The sequence below is a fragment of the Dermochelys coriacea genome, chromosome 17 (genome assembly GCF_009764565.3).
Source record: "Dermochelys coriacea isolate rDerCor1 chromosome 17, rDerCor1.pri.v4, whole genome shotgun sequence".
Lineage (NCBI taxonomy): Eukaryota > Metazoa > Chordata > Testudines > Dermochelyidae > Dermochelys > Dermochelys coriacea.
The window spans coordinates 4,076,015-4,090,169 of record NC_050084.1 but is presented as its reverse complement, the minus strand read 5'-3'; the positions used below and the strand labels follow the sequence as shown (position 1 = coordinate 4,090,169).

At 38.7% G+C, this 14,155-nt stretch overlaps 1 protein-coding gene across 4 annotated transcripts in view; it reads right to left on the bottom strand.

Annotated features, from left to right (window-relative positions):
- Nucleotides 1–14,155, bottom strand: part of ULK2 (unc-51 like autophagy activating kinase 2) — a 52,246-nt gene that overhangs the window by 28,817 nt on the left and 9,274 nt on the right. For 3 of the 4 annotated variants that reach the window (XM_038376082.2, XM_043499550.1, XM_038376081.2), the window contains exons 4-8: nucleotides 6,212–6,244; nucleotides 5,746–5,782; nucleotides 3,022–3,195; nucleotides 1,610–1,683; nucleotides 354–455 (exon numbers count right to left, since the gene is read on the bottom strand). In XM_038376082.2, coding sequence (XP_038232010.1) covers nucleotides 354–455; nucleotides 1,610–1,683; nucleotides 3,022–3,195; nucleotides 5,746–5,782; nucleotides 6,212–6,244 — 420 coding nt within the window. The remainder of the gene's footprint in view (nucleotides 1–353; nucleotides 456–1,609; nucleotides 1,684–3,021; nucleotides 3,196–5,745; nucleotides 5,783–6,211; nucleotides 6,245–14,155) is intronic. The other variant, XM_043499549.1, reaches the window with a different exon arrangement.

Genomic DNA, 14,155 nt, shown 5'->3' with positions numbered 1-14,155 from the left:
GAGAGAATAGCCTTCCCACGTGTTTATGCACATGCACACAAAAAAGGAGACTTGGACAGTTCATGTGGAAAGAGGCTTACAGTATCACAAGGGAGATATGAGCTCAGAACTAACTTTACTGAGCATCCTTGGGCACATGCATCCCAGACTTCACATTCAAATCTCAAAAGGAGTGAGTGTGAGCCACCCTTCTCTTCCAAGTTTGCACAGCCATCTGGTCCTTGAAACAATATCAACAACATACTAAAATGACATTATGCATCCTCATCCTCATGGCTGGCTGACAATACCATAGCTGCTTCTGTCAGATGAAAATGACCAATCAAATGAGAGGCTGGGAAAATAAGTATTACCTGAAAAGGTGGCTTCCCAACAAGACACTGATAAATCACAGTTCCTATACTCCACAGGTCTGCCTTGGCATCATAGTGTTGCGACATAATAACCTCTGGAGCCTGGAAAACACAGGAAAGTTACAGAAGGGATTATGAAAAACTGGCAGCTACAATGGTACAAATCAAATAGTTAATATTTATCTCACTGCAGCAGGATCAGACCACAAATCAAACTGCAGTAATAGAAGGTCCAGTTTACTGCAACAAGGTCAATATTTTGATAAGATAAAATTTAACATTTTAGTCTGAACCACTGTATGACTTCAGACACCAGACTGTTTACTTTTTAAATTCTGAACACCTGCATTCTTGGAGAAAAAATGTAAATCTTTGTGCTATTAATATAGGGAAACGAGGCAATCTGCATGCATGGAGATATGCCAAATGATTAATACCTCATTCTTAGACAGTGGTTTTTCATCAGCAGATCTCAAGTGCTTTACAAAAGAAAACAGTAAGTATCATCACCGCCACTGTACAGATGGGGAAACAGAGGAACCTGTAGGTGAAATGACTTTTCCAAGGTTACCCCACAGGCTAGTGGCAGAGCTGAAAATAGAATTCAGGTCTCCTGAGTCCCTGTCCAGTACTTTATCAACTAGGCCACACTGCCTCAGAAAGACAAAAGGTAATTAAAGTGAAATTGCTATCTGGAGTTATGAGTATGAAGGGAGAATACATAAATGCCATCTTTATTCCAACTATTGAAATAACTGTTTGTTTGCTCCCAGTCTTCTTCCAATGTTTGCATTCTAGCCATTTTCCCTTTTCCCCCCCACTCTTATTCCACAGAAACTGGGAATCGGGCAATGCCCTACTTCAGAAGACAATGCCAACAAGTACAAAAGCAACTAGTATGCAAGCTTAGGGATTAGTTTCTAGTGCATCAAGAAGTATGCAAGAACCAACATGTCTCATAATCCATAATATCAACACAGATACCAGGGCCTATTTTAAATTTACCAAATTATTTCTTCACCGCACTGCTAAAGAAATGCTCGGTTTTCCCCCCATTCCCTCTCATTTTAACAATCGTGACCTCCAGGTCTCAAAACAGTATATGCTGAAGAAATAGTGGAAAGGTAAACTGTATGCTCCCCTTATCATCCTCATTAAATAGCACACACTCGCCTGTCTCCAAATGGCAAACCCTATTTCTTTGATAATAGAATATGTATCAAATACAGGATGTAGTTTAAAATACCGTCACTCACCATATACATAGGGGACCCACACAAAGTGGCAGCCATCATGTTACTATGCAGGTAACGAGCAAAACCAAAATCAGCTGTTTAAAGAAACACACATGTCACTGAAAAGAAAAATAATGCTTAAACCTATGCACTCTATAATGGATTTATCTTTCGTTATCTGCGGCTATCACCAGTTAAGAGTGAAAAGTAAGTGCAGTATTATCATAAAATGCCAGCTTGCTCGAGTAGCAGAAGGCTGTGTATAAACTCGAAGAAAAGCAAACAGGAACAATGCATCAGCCTCCTTAACAGCAAGCCAAGAAACAGCAACAGCATCATTTGTACAAATTGCTACTCAGCCAGCTCTCCAGCTGCAGAGTACACTGTTTGGCGTCAGCAGGAAAGGATTAAAGTCAGTAGCTAAATATAAATGCTTCATTAAAGAGTGATAAATACACGTCTGCTTAATTAAAATCACATCAGGTAAAAGTTTGGAAATTTAAATTTCAGATGCCTGAACCTTTCTGCACAAACAAGAAGGCTGGAGAATTGTCAAATATGGTGGCAAGGGGAGGAATTTTGCCTTTTCTATACTGATTAGAAGACAGGAATGAATTTATTGGAATGGGTCATATGCTAAACAGGTATCTCATTTTCAACAACAGAATGCAACATAAAAGAAACAAATTAAATACAAAATGTCTGTTTCAATGAAAACTCACTGCCCTAATTCATCAAGATAGAACATTTTCAGAAATTCAGTCAGGGTATGGTCAATACAGAACAGTTCATATCCCATGTCAATTACAATGCCAAACCCTTTCCTACCAAAAATACACCAAAAACTAAACCTAGAATCTTTTTAAAAAGAAGTCTTAAGAGTCCTACCGCCACAAGCATATTCTGAAATGGGTTAAAAATTAAGCTAGTTTTTAAAACTACAGCAAACCAAAGATTCATGTTCTCTCAATTAAAATAGTTTAATATTAGAACCATTAGTCAGCATGATTTTATAATTGTTTCTTCAGGATACCTGTTTGATCATATTTAACCAAAAAGTTAATTATAATTCAAATTTCTTAATACTGGGGACCCATCTGATAGCATAGACTTCTAGTCTCCAGGTTTGTGCGATTTGCAGCAATTTAAATGAACAAACTCCTGAGGCAGAACCTTTCATTCTACTGCACTATAAAGTCACAATTGAGTGGATTTCACTGTATTTGAAAAAAACAGGAGTACTTGTGGCACCTTAGAGACTAACAAATTTATTAGAGCATAAGTTTTCGTGGGCTGTAGCTTATGCTCTAATAAATTTGTTCGTCTCCAAGGTGCTACAAGTACTCCTTTTCTTTTTGCAAATATAGACTAACACAGCTGCTACTCTGAAAACTGTATTTGAAGTTTATCTTTTAAGGAAAAGAAGAACTTACCTATTTTGATTCGTATGCCACTGACGCTTGACTTCCTACGACTTGCGTAAGACAACAAGATGTTCTGTGGTTTAAGATCTCTATGAATTATTCCCTTACTATGTAGGATACGCATAGCAGCTGCAATCTGCTGGAGGAAAACTCGGATGGTGTCTTCACTAAGCGTTCCTTTAGCTGAAAATACATATATTTAACACATGAGAAAGTAAACACCACCTGTATTTATCTTGAGCAAAACGGAATAAATGTAACACCACTGAGCTGCACTGAAAGTCTGAAAGAAAGCCAAACAAGTCACATTCCTGCATTCAATTAATAACAATGGTATTTTAAAGTTTTTCTATAAATGCATAATCCCCAATTACACATTCAGTATGCATTTCCACAGCTTTAGTACTAGTGATATTTTTGAGTTATCTGTATTTACCGTAGTCTACTCAGCTTTGTGGCATTTTGATTGTAAAGTTTATCATCACTGCAGAATGCTGTTCTGAGCCATCTAAAAACTATAGAACTGCAGGAGTCAAGCAACAGGAAAACAGTTTACTAAACATTTACTTAGAATTGCACAAGTATAAAAGGTGTGCAAGACCATGCTGTCAATATTAAACCCTAAATCTGTTCTCTCTTTTAATTAAGTTACATTCCATACAAGTAACTAAAGTATGCTAGAAATAACATTCATATACAACAGCTGTGCTTCAAAGAAAATAAACTAAAAATTTTTTGTATCGCTCTTAGAAAGATGTTAGATGACTCGTGCAGGAACATACCACGCAGTATGAGAAAATATGTAGCTTTTAAAAACAAAAAACAAAACAAAAAACTAAACTTATGGTCCAATCCAACTCTCCTTGAAGTCAATTGGAGTCTTTCCAATGATTTCAATGGAAGCTAGATCAGGCCCTTACTATATGTAGATGCAGTAACAGCAGCTGTTAGTAAACAAAAATCCATTCCACACAAAAAGATAAAGAATGTGATAAAGAGGATACAAAAATGTTACTTTCCAGGGAAGGATGATTTATTTCTCCCCAAAGAGAAAACTTTTAAAAAGATGTTTTTAAAAAATGAACTCGTGTCATGATTCTGAAACTTGCATCATCACCCTCAGCAGAGGCATAAAAGAGGGTGAAATCTCTGCCTAGTAAAACAAAAGTGCTTTTTCACAAAGCCTCATTATCCAAGTAATTCAGCAAATTTCTAGAGGCAATTCCTAGAAAAGGGAGTGGGAAGAATCAAAACAAGGTCAGCAACACCACAGACTCACATTTAGAATATAATCTGACAGAAATTTGCACCATGTTACCGAAGCGTTCGATTAGAACTTTTCTTCTTTCAGCTCTACAAATAATGGAATGTTTTAAATTCAACTGTTTCAGGACAGGGACAAAGGCATGACTTACACCATCTGTGCATGGACAGAACTCTTATAGATCGATCACTTATTTTATTAGCTTTTGGTAGAGTTAGCATTAAAAGAAACATTTACAATGGCTAAAGGATGTAACTTTTATACAAATGCAAAACCTGAAGCTGCAAGGAGAAATAAGAATTTGGTTTCCAAATTCTTGGAGAGGTGTGTTATAACATAACAAATATAACAGTTGGAATACTTCTTCCATTAGATTTAAGAACAGCTACCGAACATAAATAGAGCCATACTGGGTCAAGGTCAATGGTCCATCTAGCCCAGTATCCTGTTTTCCAACTGTGGCCAATGCTAGGTGCTTCAGAGGGAATGAAAAGAACAGGAAATCATCCAGTGATCCATCCCATTTTCTACTCCCAGCTCCTAAAAATTAGAGACTAGGGACATCCCTGACCACCGTGGCTAATAGCCATTGATGGACCTATCCTCCATGAACTTAACTAATTCTTTTTTGAACCCTGTTATAGTTTTGGCCATCACAACATCCTCTGGCAACAAGTTCCAAGGTTGACTGTGTGTTGTGTGAAGAAATACTTCCTTTTGTTTGTTTTAAAGCTGCTGCCTATTAATTTCATTGGGAAATTTCACTGGAAAGACTAAATAGTAGAAACAGATGGTGGCAGTGTAAATTTATATCAGAAAGTGGAGCAACTGATGGGAATTCGTTGGGTGCATACAGTGATCCATGTTGCTAACCAAAAAACCATAATCTCCTGACCCAACGTTAATAGTAAGTTTCACCATCTTAAAGCACGTTCTCCTAATTCAGCCACATAGGAAATCAGAGATTTGAGATCCTATGTGCTTGGGCATCACAGAAACTTAAGTATCCTGGTACTTAACCAGGAAAAGTAAACTGCATTGCTCGCACATACAGGATTGCAAGAGGGTTTCCCATTGCTTTCTGTCCTGGGGAGCCTTGAATGCAAAGAATAAACCAAAAAGGAAAGAAAGTCCCTGAAACATAGCCTCATTAAATCCTTCTCATGGCACAAGCATCTCCTTACACTTGGAAACTGAGTTAATTAAACTGGGTGCAACCTATCTAGAATTTATTTAAAACAGAAATCACTTACCATATTCAAAATTAGCTGCTTTACTGTAATAGTGAAATTTGGAAAGCAGGACATTCAATGACCACATTCAGTGTCAACTCTGATGACATTACATTAGAGATATTACACAAAATATCTACATCAGAAGCAAAAAAGGAATATTGATGGATTTTACAACTGTAGACTACAGTGTTTAGCATGACAGTATACAAATAGAGAAACATGGTAATCAAATACCTTGCAAGTAATCTGCCAAGTCTCCACCATTGCAATACTGTTGAAAAAAAAAAGAAAGGCTGGTACTCAAAATGTAGATATCTGAATGTTCCCTCCATTCATTAGATGTTAATTTTCATTTCTTATATATTTTTTCCTAATAAAAATCTAGAAAATCTTTTCCATCTGTTTGACTTTAATATTATTTTTGTCAATTATTCATAGTTATTAATTCTGGTGTGTAATGGAAACATTCCATTAAGAATTATGGTATTGTGAACAAACACTGCATAATTAATAGAACACACAATTATTGCCATTTTTAACGGTGCATATGAATCCAGTTTTCCAGTTTTCAGATTTATAAATTTCAGCCGGCCAAGGTTATATTGCACCTATATCTGCTTAGTCAATACATTTTTATAGCACTTTTGTAAATTAAGAGCAATTCAAATCCAGTTAAACAGAAACATACACACACACATACCTCCATTACCAAGAAGACAGAGTTGGGCATTTCCTGAAAGAAAAGCAAAATACATCTTATTTAGGGAGATGACAAGATAGGGCCTTCAAAACAAAACCAACCAAACGTAGTAGTAGTTCAATTAAATGAAATGACCTTCCTCAAAATTAAATTTTAGTGTAATAACTGATGTTCCTCAGTCTTCATACAACAGTCATTAAAGATTTTACTTTTAAAAGTGTGTATTAATTCTCATGAAGTTTGCCAGACAAATCATCAAAGAATCTCTAGCCATACAAAATGCACGGCGAAGAGAGCAACAGCGTGAGTGTCATTCGCACATTGTCCCTTTAACCTTCATAAACTATTCAGTATCTCAACCAATGCTACATTAATAAAGGGCCAATCCGGTATTCCCCCGCATATTTGGCCACCTCTTCAACTAGACACCAGTCCAACCAATCAGCCATTAGATGGTATCTGTTGGTTTTTAACATTCTGGGTCAAATTTGGACTAGTGGCCACAGCAAAAGGCTGTTTAAGATTTTCCAGAGCCAGCCAATCCCCTGTAAGAGAGATTTCAAAGTAAGGTTCCCTGCTCCTTTGCCAAACAAGCATTGGTCCTGCCACTTGAAAAGCTGAAGGTCAATCAAAAAAAAAAAATCATATAGTTTGCCAAATGCCTGGAATAAACTGGATACCCAAATGTATTATCAGACTTGCAGGGTACTTAATCCAAGCTCCTTGTATACTTCTGGAAATGATCTCCCCAATGAGTCATTGGCTGAGGCATGCTCCAGACATGGATTTAAGCATCTGACTGCAAGGCTGCAATTTGATATGGCAGCCCTAATGAGATTTTCCAAGTTTCTGACCTCTTCCAACTCATTTGGAACTGGGACTCCCAGTCTGATATTAGCTAACCCCCAACTGTAAACTGTGCGTACCCTTCACAAGTCTGCCTGCAACCTTTCCTGCTTTTTAGGGTGGGAATAAGAAAGTGGACTTTTTATGCACCAAAGATTCTTTTTTAACGTAAGAGAAAGTCTGCTCATCTGTACCAACACAAATTGTATGTATTGGTAACAGTGTGCTGCAGCACTCAGATTTCTATATTGATTCATTTTCAATTTTCTAATATATGCCTATAGTGCCACAGGTGTTCCATGGCATTTATACACAGTCAAAACTCAGTCCTGGTCTCAGAGTTTGCATTCTAACTGGGTAGCAGTAGACAGAATGCATGAGGAGTCAGAGGGAGCTGCTAGGAGGAGATAAGTGAGAAGGAGAAAAGAACACACAAAATAAAGTTATGGTTCTTCTTAAGTGGGACAATACATTCAATCCCTATATAATAGAACTAAAGTTAACATAAGAGTGGGGGTGGTTGGAAAATGTGTTGGAAGAGATGGTTTTTGAGGAGTTTGAAGGAGGAGAGGGAAATAGCATACCACACAGGATAAGGGACATTCCACATTTGGAAGCAGAATTATACACAGTTTGCCTGTATGTATACTAGTGACTAAAGAAGTCTGAAGGGGCACTATACAGCAAAACAGCAGCTGTGAAATTAGTCACTTTTTGATGCTTATATTAAAGTCTTCATGCATTTTGAATCTGAGCATGCTGTCAAGAACTTCTATGAAACGATGAAGTGATTTTTCAGGTGTTCACAGACACCTGGTAAACATTTAATTGTACACTGAACTCTCAGCAAAAATAAATAAATAAATAAATAAAAATTAAATAAATATATATTTTTTAAAATTGTGCTTTGATGTGCTATGTCAGAGCCTGATCCAAAGCCCAGTGCAGTCAGCGGGAGCCTTCCCAGCAACTTCAATGAGCACTGGATCAGACCCAGAGCAAGGAAGCTGACTTGTCTAAGTGTGACAATCAAAAAGTACAGTACATAACCTCTTATGGGTTTGGACTTCTAAATTCTACAGGCATTACACAAATGAGAAAAAATAAGATACTCAACTACTTATGTTTCTTAATTACAATAATTTATAACTGCTGGTTTGAAACTGCCAGTTAATAAACACAGCACATTTTAACCATTGAAAGCCAAGCAAGTTTGGGGTGGATTGTTTAATGCTGAAAATTTGTATTCCTGTGTTTGAGAACAAAATACAGTAAAGAGCCCAGACATTTCAGCTGGTGGTATGAACTACAAAACTGAAAAATGAAAGCTTACATAAAAGCGCTGAACACATCAAATTATTGTCAGGTAATATTAGCATCCTAATTCCTGGAATCTGTTTTCTAAAAGGATCCTAATTTCTATTCACTTGCAAGAATAAGTTACATTTAAGATGAACTAGGTATTTTAATGTTTGTTCAACACAGAGGAGTTCAATTAACCTTTCGGAAGTGTTCATGTTAGTCACCCCCTTTAGCTGTGCATAAAAGCAATCAAGGTGCTCTTTCTCCAACTCAGAACAGTGAAAGCATTACAGACTTGTTTGCATCTTGAATCAAGTTTCTTGGAAAGTTAATCAAGTCTGTTGGAACTAAGGGCTAACTCCCACCAATAAACAACCAACACTGAAGCAGCAGAAGATCAAATTACAGGAAGTTCCCGTTTGTTTTATTTCTTGGAGCATGTGTCCTCTACAAACCACAATGTTTTTTCCAGGCAGGCAATACACTAAGTCAGATAAACATGTACATTAGGGTTGCCAGGTATCCAGTTTTCGAACGGAACGCCCAGTTGAAAAGGGACCCTTACGGTTCTGGTCACCATCACTGACCAGGCCATTAAATGTCATGTTGGCGGCGCAGTGGGGCTAAGGCAGGCTCCCCGCCTGCCCTGGCTCAGCACAGCTCCTGGAAGCAGCCGGCATGTCTGGCTCCTAGATGCAGGGGTGGCCACGGGGCCTCAGCGTGCCGCCCTAGCCTCGAGCACCGGCTTTGCAGCTTCTATTGGCCGGGAACCGCGGCAAATGGGAGCTGTGGGGGTGGCGCCTGCGGGCAGCATACAGAGTTGTCTGGCTGTGATTCTGCCGAGGAGCTGGAGAAGGGACATGTTGCCACTTCCGGAAACTGCGCGGCACAAGGGCAGCCAGGGAGCCTGCCTCAGCCCTGCTGCGCCGCTCGGCCAGAGCCCGCACCCCGAACCCCCTCCTGCACCCTAACTCCCTCCCAGAGCCTGCATCCCAACCCTCTGTCCCAGCACTGAGCCCTCTCCTGTACCCAATACCCCTCAACCCTGGCCCCACCCCCCCACTGGAGCCCACACCCCCATCCTCTGTCCCACTCCTGAGGCTCCTCCTGCACGCCGAATCCCTTGGCCCCAGCCCAAAGCCCCCTCAGGCACCCCAACCTCCTCATCCCCAGCCCCACCCCAGAGCCTGCACCCCCAGCTGAAGCCCTCACTCCCTCCTGCATCCCAATCCAGTGAAAGTGAGTGAGGGTGAGGGAGAGTGAGTGAGGATGGACGCAGTGAACTGGGGTGTGGCCTTGAAGAAGGGGCAGGGCAAGGGTGCTCAGTTTTGTGCAATTAGAAAGTTGGCAACCTTAATGTACATATTTTCTCTTGCTCTAATTAGACGACTGAAAATATTTCATGACAATACAAGCTATCTTTTTTCTTTGATAGTGTTCTTGCTGTGTGTCTTCTTAATAAAATCTTCCAACTAAACCATTCATATTTTCTTCTAGAACTCTCCTGGAGACACCAAACAACATTTAGAATATTCAGAGCACAATGTTTAAATTGCAAACTATCCGCACTAATTGAAGTACTTGTGCATTCCAGTTGATTTCCACCATTCTGACGGATGAAGAATGGGCAAGTACTTAAAGGAAGAGTACTGAAAGCCAGGAAACCCAAGTTCTATTCCTGGCTCTCTCAGACTTGCTCTGCAACCTTCAACAAATCTTTTTCCCCACCCATAAAAGGGGATCAACGTCACCTCACAGAGGCATGATGAGAACTAATTCATTGTTTGTAAAGTTCTTTGGGTGGAAGACACTAAACAAGTGAAAGTTATAACAAGCTGTGGCACTGGCGGTAATTCCTCTCTTGTGCTTTAACAGGAGTGTAATGTACCTGATTTTCCATAAGATCTCAACTATAGATTTCAGTCATCAGGTATACAGTTTAGGCGGCTGAGGAGCCTGCCATCAGATCATACTGCACTTCAACTCTTGAAATTCTTTTTCCAATTATCTTACCCTGTTGCATAGCAAGTTCTCAACTTCCAATATCTACTCTCCACTGGCAAATAGAATGGTTGGTGCATGATAATCCACCCATAGAGCAAAAATATGAACAATTAGAACTGAAGATTTCACATAATTAGCAACTCAAATTATGAAGTTTTCTTTGTACAAAAATGGCAACTCATGACAGAATCCAACAATCAGCTAATGCTAGTTATTTATTCACCACAGAACTAAAGAGCAAATTTTCCAGAATTCCCTGTGAAGCAATATCCTTTCAACTGAAATTGCTCCCTTCAGAAATAGGAAGCCCTTTAGCTATCCCATGACAGTGACTGTTCCTTCTCCAAATAAGCAGGAGGAATCTAAAAAGCGGTTAGTTTAATATCACTTAAAAATCAAAGTAAACACTGCAATGCCACAGTTATTTGGACACTCCTCTCAGACAGTTGAGGAGGTGGTTGGTGTCAGAGAGCGCTGGATCAGAAGTACACATTTTTTGTACATAGGAACTTGAGAAGAGTGGGCTGTTTTCTGCAGTTTGCACGACCACTCTTTTCTTCTGCCAGTTGCCCACTCTGAAGACAGCCCGTGTGTCCCTTGGGACCATAGGCGCCGACTTCTGTTAGCGCCAGTGGGTGCTCGACCCCACTGTTATCAATTTGCACATGACACCTTATACAACACCTTTTAGATACAAATTATGACAACAGCAAGTTGGGGCAATAACTGTGTCAGACCTGATGAAAGTTATGGTAGGAGGTTCCCCCTGCTAGTAAGTGCTGAGGGGTCCCTAGGTCACAGTACAATTTTTACATTTTATTTTATCTTTGTGGGGCAATATTGTTTATTAATATAGCACAATCAAGAGTTATTTTTAAAGATGCTTTCCCCAGTGTATTTAAACTAACCATTTCAGCATAATCTGATACTTGGATCTTGACCTACACACTGCTGTTTGTTTTATACCACACTAAGGCTCTAATCCTTCATACGCATCCACTTTTACTCACCTTGGTGACATGAGTTATTTTCCCAAGTTTTTTCATAACTTGTATCCTGACTGCAGATACAAATCTGGATTAGGTGCTAGAGCACAACAGTAAGATTTAAAATGGGAAAAATACACCAAGATTTTCCATTTACAGGTACACCTGTGTTGTTTCCTACAGTTGTTTAAACAGTTAAACTAGAGCATTCTCCATAAACCAAGGCAGTTATGTAGCTTTTCCTTAACCACTATTCCTAGAAAAAGGTGTTTGATGTGTTTTGGCAGCCAAATAAAATAGCTAGTAAGTATCATTACTTCAGATTAACTTTATTAATCCTAGGTTGGTAGCCTTAATCTAGGACAGATGAATCCTTTTCACCAATCAGATGAGTAGATTAAATGTTTCACAAGGAGTTTTCTCCCATTTGGTCAAAAGTCATATCTAGTTCATGTCCTCTAAGTAAAACTTTGCACACTGCTGGCTTTGGGTTGACCAACCACACAGAGTACTAAAGTTTACCTTGAACCCAAACATCTTTCAGCGTTCCACCAATACAAGCTCCCTAATACAGAACATCTGAATTAGCTCACATCATCTAAATTCACAATAAATTTCTCTAGTATACATCTTGTATCAACCATATTTTTGGACAGCATGAAGAATATAAACTCCATGTTGCAATACATTCAGAAACCTTTTGGATTATTTTGCTGAGGAGCAGAACTATTCAAATCCTCAATCATTCCTTCAATTTGTGGTCTTTGATTTGACCTGCTAAACAGAGCATAAGATAAAGTATTCAAAATATAGTGACCCAATGCGTTACAGACCGAACATTCAAGAATAAAACTGAACTAATAAAGCTGTTTTTGAAAACTTCCTTTTTAAAATTTATAAATTTATAAACAGATCACAAAATCATTACAGTTGCAATTGTTCCAGCCTACGCTTCTACTTGCTTTAGATGAATAACATGCAAAACAAAATTTATATTCTGCTAGAGTCACATGAACATCCATTCAAACATTTTTTTTCTTTGCATGCCTTGCTTTACTGTCTCCAGTCCCTCTTTTTGCCTGTGATGCTTCTGAATCAACTGATTCAGGCTTTCTGCAGCAAGGACAAGTAGAAGATAGAAAATGCTAACAAAACATTCCAGGTACTTCTGAAAGCTAAACACATACATTTAGGAAGGGAATATTAGGCATTAAGTTCATAAAAACACACTGCCTTTTAACCCCTGATATTCAGGTGTCGTCTCAGGACGAGGATGTGGATGAAGTCCCAGCCCAAAGCAAGTGTTTGGTTCAGAACAAAATATTTAAATGTAGAACACATTCATTTTTTAAAAAGCAAAGGGCAAGTCAAATATCCAAGATTAACAATTGTGGCCATCAATAATCTATAGCTCTAGTTATATCCTAGATTTATTTTGGTTTATGAAATTGTTCTCTGTAATCAATTAACATCTGCAGAGAATAATCTTAATGGGTTGCCAATTATTTTAACACCCTGGAAGGACAATTTCAATAAGGACCTTGTGAACACTCCCCGCCTCCTAGAAATGGCAGTAAATCAAATGGATACTCTCTTGCTCTATGTCTATTAGTTCCATTTAAACACACATTTATGACCCGAGTCCCAAGTGTATGTACGTCAGCATGACAGCTCGTATACCCATCTTCTGATTAACCAATCCGAAAATTAACTTGCCGTACATTAGTTATAATTTCTTGGCCAAGCATGCTTCTCACCTATCTGGGACACAGAGATATTTGGCAAAAGCACTAATGATTTAGTTAACAGGAGTTTGCTCAATGTAATTTTTAGAGGTTTCTCACTGTACTGCAATCATGGGTTAAGTTTTTTCCTGTGTGTACATCACAGCAATAATCCTCCACATAGGACTGAACATTTGTTTAGTCCTGTCTAAACGTTAAGTCTCAGACAAAATGTCAGTTGACATCTGACTGTAGGATCAAATAGCATACATGCTGCCAATTATTAATATAAAAGAGCAATCGGCCATGGCAAATGTACTACAATAGCAAGGCAAGTCACTTTCTGGTACGTGAAATGCTGTAGTTAACTAACAGCTATGGTAGGAATTAAACTGAATAGTCACCCTTAGAATGGCCTGCTACATAATACAAAATAATGTTACTGTCACATCAAACATCTGCCTTTCACAAACTATTCTGTGCACATACACACTTGTAAGTACTTGAAACAGGGCCATAACACACAAACTGTAATAACTAGTTTCAGAGTAGCAGCCCTGTTGGTCTGTATTCGCAAAAAGAAAAGGAGGACTTGTGGCCCCTTATAGACCAACAAATTTATTTGAGCATAAGCTTTCGTGAGCTACAGCTCACTTCATTGGGTGCATCTTTTTGTAATATTTTGTAATAACTAGGCACAGCAGGGTAAGTTAAGGACAACATATTAGCTTTGCTTCACCAGGATCAAATAAACTTTTAAAAGGTTGCCCCTATCCCTCAATTCCTTCTCATAACCCACCAATTTTAGACACTAATTCTGTCTCATTCTTCAAGGAACAGCATTATGCCAGCCAACCTTCTAGCTACTACTAAGTGCTATGTGACTTAGAAATTCAGATTCTTGAGTGAATTTTCTTTCGATCATGTTTTTTTTTTTAAATACATTATTTTTAGACTTCTGCAGCCTTCATTTCAGAGGCTGATTGTATTTTCCACCACAGAGATGCATTCCCAATTTTCCATCAAATGCATCCGATGAAGTGAGCTGTAGCTCACGAAAGCTTACGCTCTAATAAATTTGT